The sequence below is a fragment of the Bacillus rossius genome, chromosome 1, assembly GCF_032445375.1.
Source record: "Bacillus rossius redtenbacheri isolate Brsri chromosome 1, Brsri_v3, whole genome shotgun sequence".
In the NCBI taxonomy this organism is placed as follows: Eukaryota; Metazoa; Arthropoda; class Insecta; order Phasmatodea; family Bacillidae; genus Bacillus; species Bacillus rossius.
Window position 1 is genome coordinate 235,154,176 of NC_086330.1, and position 21,854 is coordinate 235,176,029.

At 36.2% G+C, this 21,854-nt stretch overlaps 1 protein-coding gene across 3 annotated transcripts in view; it reads left to right on the plus strand.

The window, feature by feature from the left end:
• Positions 1–730: 730 nt before the first annotated feature.
• Positions 731–21,854, plus strand: part of LOC134527378 (mRNA cap guanine-N7 methyltransferase) — an 88,893-nt gene continuing 67,769 nt past the window's right edge. Inside the window, exons 1-2 of one of the 3 annotated variants that reach the window (XM_063360014.1) lie at positions 731–981; positions 1,337–1,456. In XM_063360014.1, coding sequence (XP_063216084.1) covers positions 1,361–1,456 — 96 coding nt within the window. In that variant the 5' untranslated portion in view covers positions 731–981; positions 1,337–1,360. Of the gene's footprint in view, positions 982–1,074; positions 1,457–21,854 lie in introns of those variants that run through there. The other 2 variants (XM_063360013.1, XM_063360015.1) reach the window with 2 other exon arrangements.

Sequence of the window (21,854 nt, forward strand, 5' to 3'; positions counted from 1 at the left end):
GCACTCTTAAAAACAATATTAATTAAGTAATCGCTATGTTTAAATATTAATCGTAATTCTGGACTTTAGCGTGATCAGGCGGCATGCATGGCCCGGGATTACTTTTGCACACGACACGTTTTCGCGGGAGCGAGGCTGGGGAGTCGTGCGGACGTCACAGCCATCGCCAGTTAATCACCGCCCTCCAAGGAGACTAGTCGCGAGTCGCCCGCGGAGCCTCTCGACCTCCACCCTTGCCATCTCTACCGGAATTGCGTGAGTTTTCAGCCCATCAGAAACGTGTCCTGTAGAGCACGGCTCCCAGTAAGCGGGTCATGCACGACGCAGCGCATGTATAGCGTGCCTGACAATAAATCACTTTAAATTGAGCCTCCGCGTATTTGTTACAACGCCCGTAGCATAGCGTCCCTGGTGGCTAAAACAGCCGGGGGTAACTCTGACGGAACGACCCTTACTGCCTGCCGGCCATGTGGCGACGTCACGCCCTGAGTCAAGAGTCTCGGCTACGCACTAGCACGTAGCTGTTATTGCTAGTTGGCGCCCAGAAGCAACTCCACACCCTCAACATCACCTCAGCAGAAGGCAGAAGGCGTCAATACTATAGTTTAAATCATTTTGGAATGTTTTTCCTGATATTTAAAAACATCGGTTAAAACATCGATGTATCGGTTGTCAGAACGATGTTTTTTGACATCGATGCTTTTTCGTTTGAACATCGATGTTCGTGATATCGATGTTTTTAAGAGCGATGTTGTATCCTTAATTCCGATTGAGGAATAATTCCTAAAGCGTTAAGAATAGGATTCCAGATGAAGTTAGGTTAAGTGAAAGTAAAGCAGAACAAACTGGGCAACGACCAGAAAATTTCTCTTTACAATATGGTATTTAGTAGATAAATTTAATGTTTTATGATTTTCAAATATTAAAAAAAAAAAAACTTGTTTTAATGTGTTGTTACAGCGCATTCTCCTCGACCTTAAGGTAACAAAATGCGATATTAATTTATTTTTCATTACAGCATCTTCTTTGCTTTTTCCATTATTTTGTTTGAATGCTCCATGGCAAATTGTTTCCTTGGTTTATTTTTTATTCCATATTCTATTCATAGTATAATATTAATAATAATAATAATAACAACAAATGTATAGATTTTTGAGTTTTATCATGTGAAATTTGTGTTATGATTGCTAATTTTAATAGTCTTGAAACTTTCATATACTTAAGTTAAGCTGCTAATACACAGTAGTTATAAACAATAATGAACTATGCTTTGTCTACATTACGTGTAATATTTAAATATATTGTAATTTTTTGCTTTTGTGTATAATTTTTGCAGTATTATATTAGGTATAATTTCAAAATGACTGATGTTTCTTCAAAAGAAGATTTGGTATGTTCACTAGACGGTAACAGTACCAGTTCGAAATCAGAAACACTTCAAAATACAACAAACACGGTAAGAAGTTATATTTGATGACGTATATAATTTCAAAATATTTTTATTCAATATGGGGTAATGTTTTATTTACGATTGCTATACATATATATATTTTTATAGCTTTTTGAGTTAGTTTTCAAACCTACTACTGTTCCTTTGAGTATTTTCCCTCAAAACAATATTTCTCAAGTTCCTACTAGATTCTGAAATATTAGAAGTTATTGCTAAACCAATTCATCTTTTCATTTTTTTTTAGTATTTTCAGTGTACTAAATTCACCTACCTTGCATTCTAAAACAGCTTACAGTAAAATTTCTGGGGCTACTGTAGATAGTGATACCATAACAAAACTGTCATCACGAAGATGGCTTCGTATACGTCATAACCAACCCAATATTCTTACGGGACAATCACGAGAATATGGGGGTTTTGGGCAGGTAACAATAAAAACACTATTTTTCACAAATTTCATTTTTTGAAGTATTGAACTACTCTCCCTCGCCCCCTCCCTGTTCTAAATTTATTTCGTGATAAAATATTTCATTACCTATTGAAAAAATTATGTCTGTAGATGTTAGAAATTATGGCAGTATCGGGATGTTTAACATCATGCCTTGTGTTTTACAAAACTTTATTATACTAAAAATAATAGTTTCCAGTAAAGTGGTATGTTATGATGAATAAAATACTGATATCGCAAAATAGAGTTAACAGAGTGGGACTGTATTCTAGTTCATGATACCGAGAAAACATTTCCCCCAAAGTCTCACTTTCAAAAAATTAAATATGGTATCACAAAATAGAGTTGACAGAGTGGGACCTTTTTCTAGTTCACAATAGCGAGAAAATATTACTTGGAAAATTCTAACTTTCAATAAATTAAATAGTGGTATCGCAAAATAGAGTTGACCGGATGTGTGTGTATTCTAGTTCATGATACAGAGAAAATATCTTGGAAATGTCTCACCCTCAAAAAACTAAATACCGGTTTTGCAAAATAGAGTTCACCGAGTGGGACTAGAATTTAGTTCACAATACTGAGAATAATTACCTCAAAAAGTCTCAACTTCAATTAAATACTGGTATCGCAAAATAGACTAGACCGGGTGGGACAGTAGTCTACTTCATGATACCATGAAAATTTGTATGTGAAAATCCTCAATTTAAAAAAAAAAATGATTTAGGTACTCAAATCAAAAATTAAACTAGACTGGGTAGAATTTTAGTCTTACTTTGATACCCAAAACCTATAATATAACAAAATAAAATACATGAAAAATACTGCATCTATGGTACCCTTGTCAAAACCCACAATTTTTCCTGCTTATCCCATAAGACCGTAGCTATAGTAATATCTTGACTGATCTCTATTGCACGATACACTGTTCATGTTCAGATTATATTAGAGTATTTATAATTTAGCTGACATAACCCAACCATTCACTTAATTTTCATTACCTGCTATCGTATTAAATTTCACATTTGACCTAACCCTTACATCAACACCTTCAACATAAATACTTAATTCATCCATACACACTGATGGTACATATCAGACTTCTCTTTTTGGAAGTTATTTCACCTCTACTTTTTTTATCTTCAGCCTATTCCAACATAGTTGATTAACAGTTTACATGTATTCGTTGCCGACATTCCCTATATTTTCCATAACATTTCATTATTAAAACAATAAATATCACACAGCACATGCGGTCTGTAACTACAATTACTGCCTCTAACTCACAAAGCAAGGAATAAGTGTTATTTTCCCAGACTATGGCAAATACGCAAAACTAAAAAATTTTTGAGCAATACTTTCAGTATGTACTCACCAGTGAGGTTTAACTTCTAATCTTGGTAATGAGCAAATTAATGTATTTTCATGTTCCAAATATTTATAATACGAAGCTAACTACTTCCCAAACAAAGAAACAACCAGACATCAAGAGTCAACTCCATTGCTACCAAAATATGAAATACTACGTGATTCCAATCTCATTGGCCTACATATCCTATGACCTTATTATTTGCCCTACTTTTTTTTGACTTGTAAAAAGCTTCAGCATTTTCTGGTAGGTAGGTACCACCATCTAGAAAAGAGCCAAAGTTTCATAACTTATCCTTATCCAAGTTTGTTGTTGATCCTGATGGCATTATCTTGTAGGTATACATTGATCCTGCGATACATGATGCATACTGTTTTAATTTAGTACATTGGAAGATCGTGGGCATAACAAAAACTTGTGATATAACAATGATTTGTTATTTTACAATGTATACAAAAGAAAAAAATTCCACAAGACCTGACATAGTTTTTTTTGTATTGTGATTTTAAAGTTTTTGTTATTTCAAGGATCTTTCAACGAAAGAAATTAAAACAGCAAACATCATCTACCACACGACCAATATATACAGCATCAAGCCATCAGAATCACGGCATAAACTTGAATACGTGATAAGAAATAATTACTCAATAGTTAATCACAAAAATATGAAATATCAACATGGCAGGTGAAATTCAAATGTCATAACTTTTCCATAAATTAAAATAATAAAATCCCAAAAAAAGTATATTTCAGTACTTCATATGTTCCTGTATTTACCCTGATAACAGTGTTCATAAATTCTTACTGGTTTCTGAGAAATTACCATTTATACTTAGGTTACATTATTTAGCCTGTGCATTAATGCTATCACTGCTATTTTGTGCTTTAATTGCGTAGCTTATCCTATGGTTCTCCATGTGTAAGAACATGTTAATTTTGTATTTGATTTTTGTAATGCAGTGGAAAGTAAATAAATTTTTTTATATAATATGTGTTTCATGTACGACTGCGGGCCGCCCGGGTATGTGAGTCTCTACTGTGCATCCAAACACAAAAATCAACACTTGACAGGGATGTTGTTTTAGCAATATGTAGGTACGGAGTGCTGAATTTAACGTGCAAAAGCAATTAGCCTGAAGTTAAAAAGGAATTAACATGTTTGATAAATGAAATGAAAATTACTTTCTTAATCAGATTACGTGCTATCGCACATAACAAGTCACTTATCTGCGTCTCCATATTGATTAAAAAAAAACCCTGTCAAGTGTTGATGCTTTGGTTTGGATATAGTTCTGTTTCTAACAATCAATATTACCAAAAATATATATGACTATGTTCTTTAAGTTATAAGCATTATATAAAAAATATGAACAGTTAAGTTTGTTAAATAATTCAGTATTTTGTGTTATTTATTATATAGTTTTAATTGTCATTTTGTAACGTGAGTTACTGTGGAATGGACCAATAGTGTTTAGTATTATTTATCAAAATTTTAGGCATGGAAAATTAGCATTCTGTACTTTCTGTAGCAGTTGTTATTTGATATTTATGTAGGTATGAAATTATGTAGTGAACTGCGATAGAACTGAAATAAGACTTAAAAGCATATAAATATATAGTATAACACCAATTTAAGTTAACTTACTTCAAATCACAAAGAAATTTAAATTTTATTGCTTGAAATTCAAGGAATGTCCTTATTTCCATAGGAAGTTTGTACCTAAGTGCATGAATCTGAAAAATAATTTCATATGTTTGATTATGTATATCTTATGGAATAAATTTTAAACTACAAACATGTTAGTTTATCTTTCTTATCTGAATGTATCTGTTTTACATAAATTATTACAAATTATTTTATCGTAAAAATGTAGCATGTCAACATAACATTATTTTGATGGAATAAGTATTACAAAAAAGGATCAATAAAAATAAAAACAATATAACTGAAATATTCTGTTTTATAAATGAAATTGGACCAAAATTAAAACCATAAAATTTTGTCTCTATTGATAAACAGCCTCCAGACTGCAATCACTGAAAATAAATTATTTATTTAAACGTATGTGCAACTGCAGATGCTATAAAAGTTAAACTGCCTAAAACCATTGACATTCTTTAATTATTATCTACTGTCGCAAAATCAAAATACAAAATATACACTTAGTTATACATCAAAAACTGCAGGATCAAGTTGCTATGCTAATGGGTCATTCTCATTGAAAGGGATTATTTAACGTCCCTTAACATTTAAAAATTAATAAAATGTTTTCTACATATTGGTATTAACTTAATATAACAAGTAAAATTAGAGTGACATTTCTATGTCCAGCCAAAAAAATATAAAATTTTATTTATGATAGATAACTGGTTCACAGTATAGCTATGTCTACCTCCGTGGACTGTCCTCCAAGACATTTTAGTTAACATTTTCTGTTGTTTCAAGTATATTTTAATTTTAAATAATAAATGTATTATTGTTAAAGTTAATTAGATATTACTGTTATAAATTCTACTCAAAAGCATCAATGAACAATGAAGCAGAACATTTCTTAAAATTGTTTACATTTTGTCCTTCAGACTGCGCATCTCCTCCGTGGACACAACTTAAAGTAAAAAAAATTAACTCTCTAGTGCTACAATGTCTTTGGTTTTAAGGAAAATGGAATGTCAAAAGTAGACATTTTGTGATATCACTGCTGTTTGAATAGTAAATGTGACCATTTTGTCAATATCATTCAGTAAAGTTTGATGAATGTTTTGTGTTGAGATGAATGTGTCTCCTCCGTGACCACTGTAATATGAAAAGAAAAGGATATTTTTCATAGTTGTCTTCACTTGGCAAGTTATTTTTTGGTTGGATTTTACCAACTGTTTACTAAGTTTTCTAACATTAAAATTAATAGCTAAGAAAAAAAAATTATGACTTTTTGTATCCTCTGTGGACATCTCCTCCGTGGACACTTGCTGTCCACGGAGAGGAACACATTGTCCACGGAAGAGACAAAAATAAACAAAGGCATATTATTTGACAAAAAATTTAAACTTTTTTGTAGCATTTGTTTTTATTAATAACATTAACACATTAACACATTAACATGTCAATCAACACATTCTTGTAAGCGTGGGGGTGTCAGTTTATTTTTAAAAAAGGAAAACATTTTGGTTGTGAATTTGTAATGCACCTAGATCTTCTCACAAATACTGTATTAAAAAATAACTCATTCTGTTTGATTTAAAAGTCAGCCAGAATTAGGCTGGATTGGAGAGCAGAAGAGAGAAAATCTCGAGGTCTCCTCACGATAAAAATGCATTGGGAGGAGATCCCAAGTTTTTCTCACTTTCACTAGCTGCAATTCAGCCTTAAGTACAATTTGTGTAAAAAAAAAATTACAAGATATAAATGTTACTGTAAAACATGGTCAATTTGTAGGCAATTTTTTCTCTCAAAACATTGTGCAACTTTGTTTTCAATGTTCAGTTCCTTCGACACAAAAACTAATATATATATAAATTAATGTCTTGCGTGTCTCCACCTGATTCAAGCTACCGTTCTACGGTGTCTAACTCAGAATATCATGCAGCTATTTGTAAGGTTGTTTTGTAGCTTTGAAACTAAAAATAAATCCATAATGTACATTTTACATTATTTGTATTTGTTTATAGGAAAAATGGACAATTTAAAAAAAAAAAAACCTGCGACATTACATTGGTGTAATAGTTTCTGAAGACAAGTGGTTAAATGAATTTACATTTAGATTCATGGGGAAATCTGGCAGATGTAAATTTGTTTTTCCAGATGCTGACGACATAGCTGTTGTAGAGGGAAGTGATATTAAGAGTATTTTAAGTTAACCAATCGTAAATAATCGAGGTCAGTATGTAATTCAATGATGATGTATCCCATTATGATAATGTATGTTAGGGGATATTTGTTAATCTGTGAAGTTTATTTCAACATGGAAAGTTAAAAACAGATATGATTGGTAAGTAAGAAGGCAGTTTAATCAAAATATTTTGCCTTTTTTAAGTTTAGTCTACAGTCCTTAAGTTAAGTATTAATTAAATGTTTCATCTTGCACAAATAAATGTTTTTTTCCTCTGCCATTGTATTAGTCTTGACCACAAATTTTCTTAAAAATCTCCTCCGTGGACACTGTCTCCTCCGTGGACAGTTCAATTTTTAAATACTTTTTTACTTCATTAATTTAATGGAATCATCTTGACCATTTGCTTTATTACTGTGAGAAATCTGATGTGATCATTTATAATTATATTTAATGAATTTTAAAATAAATTTAGTTTAAAAAATTTTTAGCTTGAAAATAATCCCTTTCAATGAGAATGACCCTAATGCACAATGGCAGCGGCTGCGTCACTGCACAGGTTATATTATTTAACTTATAAACTGTAATTTATAAGAAACCAGTAGGAATTTAGAAACACTATTTTCAGGGTAAAGGGTATATATACACTTCGGCAAGCCGAGCAAGCGAGAGCCACATAAATCAGCAACAAAGCATTCATTACGTCTTTAGTGTTTGAAAAAAAAAAACATTGCTAGGGATTTTATTAATTTTAATTTATGGAAAAGCCACTAATTTAGAATTTTATCCTAACTAATATCTACCACTGTAAGAATAACATCTTTTTCTGGTAATAAAATATAATAGTGTCATACTGTTACATTCATTAAGGCGCATGCACAATGACTTAAAGAAAAGCGAGGAATATTAAGTGCTTGTTCTTTATTAGACACATTTGATGGCACTTTACAAGGCAATGTATTTAAGCAAAATTATCATCTAAAACAACAGGATATGTTTATAGCCGATTTGAACACGCATTGATTTCTCTCCTTCGGACTATCTGCATACTTAAAATTAAGTACAATAATGGGTTGCCATGAATAATTGCATCACAAAAAATAAAGGTTTAAATATTATGGTCTTGGCATTAACAACATTAAATAATTACATTAAATAAATATTGTGGGCTGATATAAAACAATGAGCAGCCACAATTATTAGTCTGCATTATATTTAACAATGTATTACTCAGTTCCTTTAAAAACATCCACTCACAATGGAATTAAAAAATAATTCCTTTTTGTAATGCTAGCAAGATAAAAGCCCAAGAATAAACAGTAATTAATTAATTAAGATAGTTTATGGTACCTAAGAATATTAAAATTAGAGACTAACAAAATATTATTTAACTCAAGGAACAAATATTATTTTAGTCCACCACCAAATGACACGGTCTTGAGAAGTTGCTTTACTTGCCTCGTAGATATCAGTCGAGATGTCTGTCGTGGGTGAATTTGCCTAGTGAATAGTGGCGCTGCATTGGTAGGGCATTGACTGTCCCAGCTCTTCAACTCATTCTGCATCTCGGTCCTTCCTTGGCAGATGACTGCTTCTCGTTTCATTCCCTGAAGCCTCACATAATCATTGAAAATGTTGCTAAAACTAACTGCATCGCAGCATTCCCAAAAGTAGTCACCAACGGCTGCATCAATTCTTAGGGCGAATCCTTAGTCTGTCTCGTATGCTGAATCTTGTTAGTATGAAGAATATAGGCAACAATTATTTATTGTATCCTCAAACATATGTCATCCAAGGTGATGTCATCTAATGCCTGCCTCACCGTCACCTTGTCTTCAAACTACAACTTGCTGAGCGACTTCACCAAGTCCACTGAAATACTTACCTACTCCATGAGCGATTACTCAAATCTACTTGTTCAGCTGTTTTTACGCATTTACTTTTAAACATTCCTTATAACATCTATAAGCAAAGATGAAATGTCTATGTTTATCATTAATGTCGAAAGACTGAGGGTGTAGAGGCATCCGTAGACTAAGTCCGTAGAGGCGGGCGGCATTAGCGTGACGTCTGTGATGATGGCGGGCGGTGGTAGCGGCATGGAGAGAGGTAATGAATGTTTGTTGCTGATTTATGTGGCTCTCGCTTGCTCGGCTTGCCGAAGTGTATATATACCCTTTCCCCTGAACAAACTTCTGTGCCGAGACTGTTCCTTACCAAACTGGCTTCCACATGTCATGGACTTCCAGCAACATGGTGATAGCCCGGGTCGTAAGCAGTGAAAACACACCTCCAGGTGTAAAGAGAGGCACACTGTTGGAGTTTAGTTGGTGGCATCCACACAGATATCAGAGTAACACAAAAAGTTATCTTGGCAAAGAGTTCTCTAATAACACGGCTAATCCAATTTAAGTAATTGGGACTGAGACTTGTTTGGATTGCTATATATTCAGATTAGTTGAATAATTGCGGTAATGAATCAGCATGTAGTAAAATACTTTGCTATAATCAGTAAGTTTGTAACATTACAATACTATGCTTTCCCCAGCTTTTAAAATAATTTTTTAAAAGAATAAATATTATGTTTTCTTAGTATTGCAGTATATCAGCTGATTATATGGCTTCAAGATCGTAGTGACCTAATTTTTAATAGTTCTATTTTATTATTTGTAATATATTATAATTAATTTTATTGGTTTTCACTTTGCTTACTAGGTCATTGTCAGTGTGCATTTCAGTATTTTATTGCATTTAAATGTTTTATAATAATAATTTTACGTATATGTTTTATATTGGTTTTAAGACAGTGACTATTGTATATAAAGAGAAAGAAAGACGTGCGGCGATACAGCGACGCCGAAAGATGATAATTTATCGCATCCTGTGAAAGAAAGAGGCAGACGTTAGCCCAGACTGTGGGAATATCTGACGGGAACCCCCAAATTCTGTTGTTGCGGACAACTATTAATAGTTGAGCAACGGTTGAAGAAATTAGAGGCAGGGGTATGACAACAACAGCTTATTAGGGATAAATACATATTGTATGTTTGCAAACAATATAACAATCAATAGATCGTGCTTTGATATTTCAGTTAGCGAAATGGCTCCCCAAGGGTTCTGAGTAAGCTCCCACTGTGAACACACACAACAAAAATCACTGACACTGCAAATAACACTATGAAACATACCCTGAAATGTGATTTGTCCTTCTTGTTATGTCAACAACTTTAGTTTTAAGTTTGTGAGAAAGAAAATGACCGGCCAAAACATTAAGGTAATTATGAATGATCAACCTTCTCTTAAAAGGCCTTCAACCCGCATATGAATATAACAGAAACATGTTTAACTGTATTCAACAAGGAAAAGATTATACAAAAAGACAATAATTACAGTGTTTATATACCTAATTATAACTAAGTGACTCGCTCGGGATTCACACCGTCTGCATATCGTTAACCCTCGTATACTGCACGTTACTTCCACCCTGTCTCTAGGGGGTAGGTGTTGAATCATCACTCGCCTCTTTTGATAGTCCCGACATCTTCTACGTCCCAGTGGGAGACAGACGATGAACACCTTGTGGGACCTCGTCCGCGAACAGCCTCACCGCGTCCTCAGGTGAACGGTGGCGGAACTCGGGCCGCTCTGGGTCTATGACCGGGAAATGTCAGCCATGTCTTCGCTGCCGGAGTCACGGGTTCAGGACCTGACGCAACTCGTCTGGTGCCCCCTTTGCAAGGGCTTGATTCCTCGCTTGTCGTAACAGGGGCTAGCCTCGGGACTAGCATGCCTTAATTAAGCCAAGTCCTCTCTCACTCCGTTCGGGTTGCGGATCAGTGTTAATCCGCCACAGCGTGGACTGGGTCTCCGTTGTGACGTCACACCTCCAGGGCTCGAAATCTTGAACTCTTTTCACTCGGCCCCTAGAACAGGGGCTGCGTAACCGAGTATATGCTGCTTCCATCAGGGGCACCAGAGTCCATCCTGGTTGCCCTTCCTCGGGGTTGTCCTGCGGGGTGACCAGATGAAGTCCTCCGGTACCGACGGCGTGGCTGGTGTTGACTATGGTCGGGTTGTGACATCAGCGGGCAGCATGACTGCCCACGTAGGCAATGGTGTCGCAGCCGGGTATGCACACTACTGGTTCCTCCAACAATGTTCGACATCTGATTTGGGGGTTCCACACTGCCTCCTTATAAATGTGTCTCTGGAGCGATTCACTGACTCACGGTTCCTTCTGGGCAGTTTGACAACCGCCTGGCGAGGAACTGCATTCAGATTCATTGGGTCTCACTCAGGGTAGCTGTTTGTCTTGAACAAAAACATTACAGAGTGGTGACACCTGTAGCGCACTTCCACCCTTCATAGAAAGACTCGTCTTTCAGAAAATTAAGCCCAATACCCAAACTGCCAACTTCAGGATAACACTTAAGAATCTAAAAGACAATGTTACCTATTAAGAGAACACGTTTTCATAACTAGTTTACGAAAGTAACATCATATCCTTGTGTGAATGTTTTAACACACTATAAATAAATGCTCTGTTAGGGGTGCACAAGACTCATGTTGACATTACTATAAAAAACAAACTGGCATCACGTCAAAAAGTCTCAAGTAACTATATTGACTAACTACTAGTCACCTCTGTTTAGGGCACTTAGGCACCTGGTGTCCAGTCTCTCCGCATCCAAAATACCGTAGTGCAGTGGTTCCCAAACTTTTTCATTTGGTGAGCCACCTTTCCTTATAGAAATACCTCCACGTCTATCGGTCCATAATGGAGTAAAAAACTTTATTTGTATCGTATTTTTTACTTTTGTATACCTATATAATTTACCTTCAAATATTGCAAAAAAAAAAAAGATACACACACACACACACACACACACACATGCTTTTTTAAGATACCGATTGATTATTGATAAACAATTTGTATTCTGATTGGAAAGTGTTTGACAAAATATAAGCACTTTGTAGCAAAACAGTTATTTATTTAACAATACATATGTGTTTGCACACAATTCAATTTGTTTAGGTTTTTCTTATCTTTTGTGATGGTTTATTCAATGGTTTCTGATAGTTTTAGGAACGAGTCGCGACCCACCTGTAACCCTTCCGCGACCCACTATTGGGTTGCGACCCACCGTTTGAGAACCGCTGCCCTAGTGAATTATTGATCCCCCTCTGTCTTACCGCTACTGGGTCTCTCACTTCTCCATCCCGGCTCCCTTCAACACTTTCCATCTTCCGCCGACTGTCAGCCTTGTGACTTGGCTACAGGGTTGGAAAAAAAATAGGTATTTTTTTTGGAAAAAAAAAACCAAACAACCAGGTTTTTTGGTTTATACCAGGTTTATAAGGTTTAAACCAAGTTTTTTTTATTATATTAGTTATTTTGGTTCTCATAACATTCAAGCTAAATATATCGTAATTCAGGTTGATTAATAATTTCACTTCCAATTCATAACTGACAGCAACTAAAACATACTCATATTTGATTTTGAAACCATCCAATTAAGGTAAATGTACCAGTAGTCGTCATGCTAAGAAGAGTTTTAGAAAAAAAAATTGTGTACATAACCTCGTAGGTGTATTACTGCCTCCTACATGTTTGTTTTTAACCTCAAACTTTACTCTACAATGCTATCCAACACTCTTCGATAAAAACAAATTATTTTTGTAGATTTATAACTTTGAAAAAAAGTGTGATTTCGAGCCAGTAGTCGTCATGCAAATTTTTGTGTTTGCCAGTGTTCGTCACATGTTTGTGCCAGTAGTCGTCATGTGCGATTTCGGCTGCATTAGTTTTAATTCATGGATCCAGAATGATAGTATTGTACTATTTGGGCTTCAAATTTTATTTGGTACTATATTTTAAATATCAAAATGGCAATTCATAAAGATCGTTTAGTAATTTATAATGAATAATACTCATTAAATTTTGAATTTACTTACAGCACTCACGGAACAAAGAGGGACAGCACAACTAACATGAAAATATATAGAGCTGTAGCAAACCGTATGTATTCGGTACTGAGTAACGGGTGCGCCGTCTAGTAACGAGTAACGAAACGTTACACACGGCTGCATTTTGTTACTCACATTTTTCGTATGTTTTACGCATATTCGATGCATTTACGTTACAAAGAACGATGTTTGTTTATTAAGTAAAGTTTAATTTGGAAATTCCTCGTCCAAGTTTTTTTACTGTTTATTAAAGGTATTATGTGTGTAGACAAAGTTTGAGATTGGAACAGAAACAAAGTATTTTTTTACAAATTAGAAATATGTATGTTTTTGTTTTTCACTATCGCGTATTTTCATGTTTTTTTTGTTCTTATCTTAAAAGAGATAATATAATAAAGCCGCTCTAATGAGATTCAATTGTTTCTTGGTTAACAAAAACTGTTTAATTATCAAATATTGTTAATTGTTTATATTATATTTATTATTATTTACGCGACATCATGCTGTATGCGTACACAATACGACTCGATTCGTTGCTGCAACATAACATAGCATGTTATGCAGTATCAGAAGTAAAATTGAAAAATGAATCGGGGCCCATCTTCCTACCCAAGGGCGATTTGCCTTTGTGTTTATCGGACAATGTGTTTCTTGGCACACTATTTTTTTCCGCTGCTAGTTTTATACTCATACCATTCGCTACATCTTTAAGAGCAGTTTCCATGGCTGACTCTTCATACAACAGTATTTTCCGTTTTGGCATTTTGCCCTGTAATTAAAGAATGAGACACATTATAATGTTTAATTTACTTATTAATGTCAAAATATATATCGAATGACCCCTAAATTAATGTAAACAACAATGCCTACACAATTTCTGCAATCAATAAAGTAAAGTAATTTCCGACCCAGAAGTCGTCATACACATGCATCGGAAGTCGTCATAGGTGACGACTACTGGATCTGATCATAATAATGTACTTTGCCTATCAACAACAAAGAACCAATATTATTTAAGAACTCTAGGGTGTAACTTAGCACAACTTTAAATAAAATATTAAATGTACCAGTGCTCGTCAGGTATGACAAACACTAGCAATACAAGGTTTTTATTGATCCAGTTTTCGTCACCCTAACTAAATCATAAAAAGAAAACAAATTTTTTTAAATAAACCGATTCACCTCTTCAAGAACATTTTACCAACACATTCAGCTCAAAACATCACGAATAAACATGAAAAATTACAGAATTAGAAGTAAAAATGTGCACTTACCTCCTTAGTGTTTTAGTATAGGAATTACCCTATTTATCTTCACTGCTCTACGAACTTTTGATGCACGGACTTTTTTTGATTGAAAATAGTGTTTGTTCCGAAAACTATTGTGGTAATTTCAGCTAGAAAGTCGACCAAATTTTTGTCAATATTTAAGTTGGCGATATATTGAGCTACTTCTCTATTATTACATTTGAAGTTGCTAGTGACGAGTACCGGTGTACTTACCTTAGGCCTATCTAACATGTAAATTTTATAAAATCCTTATACCCAATTATGATTCTAATGCATAAGAGTTTGTCAATGATATTGTTAAAATACTAATCGAAAAAAATTGATGACAGTACTACAATGTGTAGGTACATACAACAGAATAAACTTGTTACGTACGCTGGGCTGCAGGTAAACACTCAAAAATGAATAATTAAATTAAGGCCTTGGAAGCATCAGCCCAGAAAACAAAACAACAACAATAATCACAGAGGTGCCCAGATGTCGTACAAAAGAATTTTATTTATAACCTCCTATAGGAACTCTAGGAGGCTATGTGGATCGAGGATGAATAATAATGAAATAACAAGACTGTTGGTTTGATTTATATAACTGCCCTTTTACTAAAATAATTTACTTAGTTTTTTTTTGTATCTTTTAATTACACACGTATTAAAATATACTAATCACAAAAAGGAGGGAGCCCCGGGGCAACAAAATACATATAAAAGTAAGACAATCATACCTCTTGAACTTAACACTGGTTTTAAGTGAGCTCGCAGGCTCAAAAGAAAGAAACAATTACATTATGTTTTTAATTTTCTTTTCAAATGAAATTTAATTATATCCTGTGTCCTGGCACTGGAGGTTTCGGTAGATTAAAGTCCAGAAGGAATCATTTTGTGTAGAAGTTTGTATCTTGACCGGAGAAGAGAGAAAACTTCTGACTGCATGAGTCCAATCACGGACTGCTAATTTGGCAGTGAAGTTCAATTCTAATTTGAGGTCTTGAAGCTAATCTTGCATATTAAACTTGCGGCTAGCCTTGCAGCTAATTTTGGAGTTAAACTTGGAGCTAATTTTGGAGCTCAACTTGGAGATAAACTTCGAGATGAACTTCGAAGCTGAACTTGGATCTAATTTTGGAGATAAACTTGGAGATAAACTTGGAGATAAACTTGGAGATAAACTTCGACCCCGCCTGCAACCAATGTCCCAAATTACTTAGACTGGTTAACAGGTGGCTAAGCCTGGGCAAGACTATGCCCAGGGGAAGGCAAAAAAAGGGGGGGAGGGATGACGACCACTTACCCAAAACAGCGGGGTGAAGTCATGTAGGCTGGCTCCGGGGGCAGAGAAGGCAGCTCCCGGCACGGAAGTTCGCGGTAGTCATGATGAGAGATAATTAAATAAATTTAGATTAGCAAAAACTATTGCGGGCAGCAAAATTTAAAAATAAGAAAATCGAGGCCTCTATGCCTTGACGTTGGCGATTACATGACGTAGTGTCGAGTCTTGGTCGAACAACAGAGATTGACTCTCGCGGATCGCGATGCGTGGTCCGCACAGACCAGATGCTGCCCGCCGAATCCTCCGAAAAATGGCGTCGGGGTGCCTAATTAAAGAAAGTAACTGCCCCCATCCAAAGAAAGGAGGGGGGGGGGGGTGATTGCCCGAAGGTGTCCGGAAATGCCCGATGGGGCGAAGCAGACTGCAAAATGCTCGCCGCGCTCTCACGCGAGTCGCCGGCGAACTAAGATCGCAATCGCATTGCGACTGCTGCCAAGGTCGATTATGACAAGCTGTCTCTTATGGGAGGGATGAGTAGTGCGCTCTGACGGCCAAGATGAGAACCTGCCTGGAGGGTCACCGAAACGTCCGCTAGAGTGCAGTGGGCACGCTCGCGACCAGCTCACAGAGCAAGGTTAGGGATTTTTCCCGCCGCTAGGCTTTGCTGAGGGCTCTGCTTGACAAGGGCGAATGTCCTTGTGGAGACCATGTACCCTGATGGGGTTCACGGGGGGTCGTTGCTCCGGGTTGGAGTTCTCGTGAAGCCACAGGTGGGCGATGATGGGAGGGGGGTTTAAATTTGCTAAGTCGCCTGGGAAAGGCGTCGTGTGGACCGTCCCGAGGTGTCGCCGGGGGCTGTAACCTAGTCCAGTACATGCTGGCAAAACCCTTACCTATGCTTGCCTCCGAGAAATGAAAGTTGCTAGCAGTGGGCTTGGGGTAGCGTTCGCTATCACGAAAAGTCATTCTGAAGTAGCTCGTGCTGTAAGTAACTGTTCAACAGAAAAAAAGTCTTTATCATTAAATGTCTCAATGTCATTCTTTTGACTTCTCCACCACTTCATCCTTAAAAAGAAATTTTTGGAAAGGTAAACTTTTTAGTTGAAATTTAACAAATAATGGAAGCAGTGAACTCGTTGAGTACCTTGATTTTGCAAACTTTAATGCTATGCGTTTTTCTTCTTCAGTCAAATCGACACCAAGTGATGATTTTTTTTCTTTTGTATCCAGAATATAAGCTGAAAAATGAGCAGATATAAATAAAATGCTATATAATATCTTTTTTGGAATTTTTGTATGCCAGTTTTACCCTTTGTGGCTTCCATTTTCATTTGAAGATTTTTCCACATAAACACTGACTCAGAAATAGTGCATGTATTTTTTTGAACTTCAACAAGGGCTAAGGCAATAGGCTTCAAAATAGAAAGTAAGTCTGTAACAACCCAGATTACAGCCTTCCTCATGCAATACAGTCATAATCTTTTGTTCTAATTTTTTGTCATTTTTTGAAGTTATTGTAAACTTAATTCTCCGGGTTTATTGTTTTTATTTTCAAAATTCCTAAGTTTATTTTTAAAGTATTTTTTTTTTGCTGGCTTCTTTGTGTGGGAAGGCATGCTGACGTAATTTTCCTTCGTTATTTCCATGACCGAGGCTTTGTTTCACACGCTAGGCATGTGAGTCACGGTCACGGGAGTGCGATAAAGATACAAAATCGCTGCGTCGTGGGAACAGAAGTAAGCATTTCGTGGAAGCCTCTGTTACCATGCTCCGTGATTGGCTGAAAATTACATCAGCGAGCCTAGGACACTGCCCGCACAAAGGAAAGAAAGTTGTAAGATCAGTCATTGTCCGAGCACCAGGCCGAGCGGTCGTTGTTCGGGCGGCGGGCCAAGCAGGCTTTGGCTGGGCGATGGCTCCAGGTTTTATCTTCTTTTTAATGTACATTTAATTTTTATTTATTATGTTTGTACGTAATATAGTGTGATTTTTACATAAATAAATAAAACAGGCAATACATTGAACATTGTTTATAAATTTCTTCTTTCTTCGTGACCTTCTAACATGTTTGTTCCACTCATCACCTAATTTGAGCTAGCCGGAGATGGTGAGTGGTATCATTTCGCGGCCCAACGTGTGGCTGGCACGGACTTCTACACGCCCTGAGATGCAAAATTTTCAAATAACTTTTTTTTTCTTCAAGCTATGTACGCATCAATTAATCATCAGCTGTGCTGTTTACCGCCTGACTGTTTCATTTAGTGCTTTGTCCACATATCGTGAAAAATACGAGATACTGAAGCTGCGAGACCCAGGGGTGTCCAGTACGCAGAAATTCGAGAACGTCGCATCGCGGGACATCGCATTACTTCAAGATCGTCACATCGCAGAACTACTTAGAACTTCGAGATTGTTACATCGTGGGACAGAGCAACAAACAGCACGTCAATTAAGGTCGTAATTCAGAAACTTATTTTTTTTTGTAACACTGGTTAGGTAGATTTCGTTTTATTTTGTTACAGTGAGTGTAAAACCAACTAAATTTAAATACAGGATTTTTAAGGTCCCTAAGAAATATCTGCTAACATGGAACTTCCTGCAGGACCTTTTCAAAGTGAGGTTATGGGTGGGGGGGGGGGGGGGGGGTCCGAACAGATGTTGCAAATGATAATTGCATCAATACAACAAATGTCACAAGGACAGGCAGAACTGAAAAGAGATTTAGGAAATCAAATTGCACAGGGGCAACACAACAAAATGGAGTGCATGCAACAGGAAATCTGACGGGAATTGTTAAAAATTTGAACGCTAATGTAAACAATCAAATTTCCACATGTGAATCAAAGGTTGAGAGCTGTGAATCACAATAGGAAAGGAAACAAACTAATGTAGAAACTTGTGAAAAGGAAGTGATTGCGACAAAAGAAAATATTGAATTTGTTGGGCATGGGGAACATGAAAACATAAACATTGGAGACAAATTTGAAAAGATTCAAGACGAGGTAAACAGGGAATGTTTGGACAATGTGGAGACAAAATTTAGTAAAATAAGAGGTAATGGACATGGGATCAGGAGTTCGTGTAAACAGGTCACAGAAGTAGAGACTGAGATGAAAGCATTCTCGGACAAACTTAAAGATGAGTTTGCCGAGGATGTAATTACGGAATTGAGTTCTGCAGATTGCAGGGAAGTGATAAAAATACATTTTTTTCAAAACCTAAACAGTTATGTGCCAAATGTGGGTTGTGTGTACCAAACTGTCGCCAAGAGTTTAAACAGTTTTTTGTCATGTGCAAAGACAGAAGAAATGAAGTGTAAATTTAAAAGGGTGATGCAATATGTGTTTGCAACAGAGCCTCTGGAAACAGTGTGTTTATACTGGTTTGGCCCACTGCCTAGATGGAGGGGTGGAGTTAAATATAGTTTTGTCATGTTCAAGGTCTTTTAAATTTGTTGCATTTTTTCCATTTTATATTGTTTTTCATACATTTTTTTTATACTTTGAATTTTGTACTTTTTAATAATGTTTTGTATTTTGTTTCTTGTATTTTTGAAGATTTGTTATAGTAGAATATAGGAATGTATACATAAGATTTATGACAACAAATTTTTAAGATGAATAATGTTTTTAAAGAGAAGGAAGGCTATACACATAAATTTTGAATATAAATAACTATATTAAGGTTTTGTTAATGTGAATGTTTTCTGTGGTTTTGAAACAACAATATGTATAAATTGTTTTTAGTAGACTGTTACTAAATATTATTTGAAGAAATGCTTTTCATTGTGATAATTTGATTGCACTTGGGTAATGTTTTGTGTGCTTAATGTTGTGTCATGGGAAGCTGTTGAATGAAATGTATTATGAGTTAGGTTTTCAAAGAACTAATAGAATTTTGAAAAGGTTTCATGTTTTAAATTAAAGTGCCACACATGTTTAATGGAGAATGTTTGTTTTGGATTAAATGACAGGGTGTCAACATACTATATTAAAGGTATGAAATGTAACGCTATATGTTATTGAAAACTAGTTGTCGAGTTTTGAAGCTGCAGAAGCAGTTGTGTGTTCATGATGGTCAGAATTCAGGTGAATTTTTGTATTGCCCTAAATAAGCAGCAAATGTTTTTTTTTTGTAGTGTGGTTTGTGAGGCAGCTGGGGGGCCAGGAGGTTAATTATAATATGTTTCTGGCATGTTGTCCGATGTCTTTTTTTGCAAGGGTGCATCCCTTCTCCTTGGTCGCTCCCACCCCTCATCAATGTTAGGATTATGTGCTGCTGCTGAAAGGGGAGATATAGTTTGGAACCTAAGGTACGTCATGTGATCATGTAATTTGTTTTTGAAGAAGAGAAGCATACAACTGTATCTTAATGAAGTGTTAGTCATGCCATGACTGTAGAATTGTGTCAACTTGTTGTTTGTTGAAAATTATTTTTGAGATTGTTTTTAAATTTGCTAAATATGTAGTTGGGCGATATGTGTTAAATTTTTTTTTTTTAATCCGAAAATACTTTTATTCTATGCTCTTTAACTTCCTCTTTTCATTAAACCCGGCGGATATAAGAAATTCCAAATACTTTAGGAGATATCAAATTTTTTAATTTTCATCACAATACCTGTGCATTCATGCTGCGTTTAACATTGTTTCTTGTTTACGAGTATCAATTTTTTTTATTTGGAGAATGCCACGTGATAGTTGCTTGATAGGCCAATATTCATTTGAACCAATACGTGATTATTTATTCATTTATTGTTCAAAACGGTGTGTAATTACAATGGTCACTTCCGCCATTTGATCATTAGATGTTGTAGTCGTTCTGGGAATTCGTGTATCATTATCGTGTTACATTCTGTTTTTGAAATGGCCTGTGTTTTTGGGATTAGTCAGCTATGCGGTGGGTGTTCCTTGCATGTATTCGAGTTTGTGCATTTGTGTGATGATTGGAAATTGTTGTGTGATTTTTTAGTTGATCATGGAGTTTTAAGTGTTGAGGTAAAGTGTGACCAATGTGGGACGGTAATTGAGTTGGCCGAGGACAGCGATTTTTTTCAGTGTCACCGGACAACAATAACTCGTGCCAATAAAAAAGTTAAAAAGGTACCTTGTTCTTTCAAAAAATCTTTCAGAAACGGCACGTGGTTCTCCTAAAGTCATCTTTAGGTTAAAACGATTATGAAGATAACTTATTTTTTTTTTAACGATTTATCACCCAAATACAGTATTCATTCAGATGAATTGTAATGTTAGTTTGAAAACCGTCGTAGATTGGGCGTCCTTTTGTAGGGAAGTTTTAATTAAGTGACTTTGGCGGGAAGTAAGGCAGAATGTACCTCGATATGGTCGACGAGTTGACCACTATGTAAGGTACCTTGCGGAATTCATGTTCCGTCCGATATATCGCGGTGTAGGTGAACGACTACATCATTTTCTACTAATGGCAAAGGAATTGTACCCGCCTCTAACTTAGGTGAGTTTTTAACGTTTCCAATTTTAATGTTTTATTTGTTATTTGGATATTGTTGCGCAAATAATGAGTAAAAAAAATACGTGAGTTACTACTGTTCATCCTTTGTCCCGGTTTGTTAGGTCAGGTCAGTTACATTATAAATACTGTTTCGATTCACCACGGGTTCGTAAAGGATAGCCCAATTAAAGATTTTTATCACACACACAGTTTTATTTATTGCCACTACTTATGTCACTTACAAATAATCTAAAATGGCAAATAATCAATTGCACTTAAAAATGTTGCTTCCCCAGTCACTCGTTTTCACACACCGCACACCTCGCTGGGCTGCACCTCTGGCGCTCCTCTCGCCGCAGCACCCCTCGTGGGTCTCCGCCGCGGGACTTCGTCGCCACACTCCGCCGCCGCCAACACTTGCCTTCGCCGAGGATCTGCTCGACGCCTCACTCAGAACTCGCGACACTATCGCCCCGAAACTCCGCCGCGGGAAAACTCCCGACTCCACTGTACTTACTCACACCCTGCCCTGGAACCTTCGTCCAAAGACTTCGCCACTCTGCTGCACCCGCGGCACTATCGCCCCGGAAGCTCCGCTGTGGGAAGACTCCCGCCTGAACTCTCTCTCTCTCTCTCTCTCTCTCTCTCTCTCTGAACTCCACTGACTCGCTGCCCTGACATCCTCGAGCATATATATAGGCCCCGGCGCAATTCCAGAACTCAACGAGAGCGGCCGGGGCCAGTCGCGTCAATCCGAGCTGTCCAGACGGCAGAA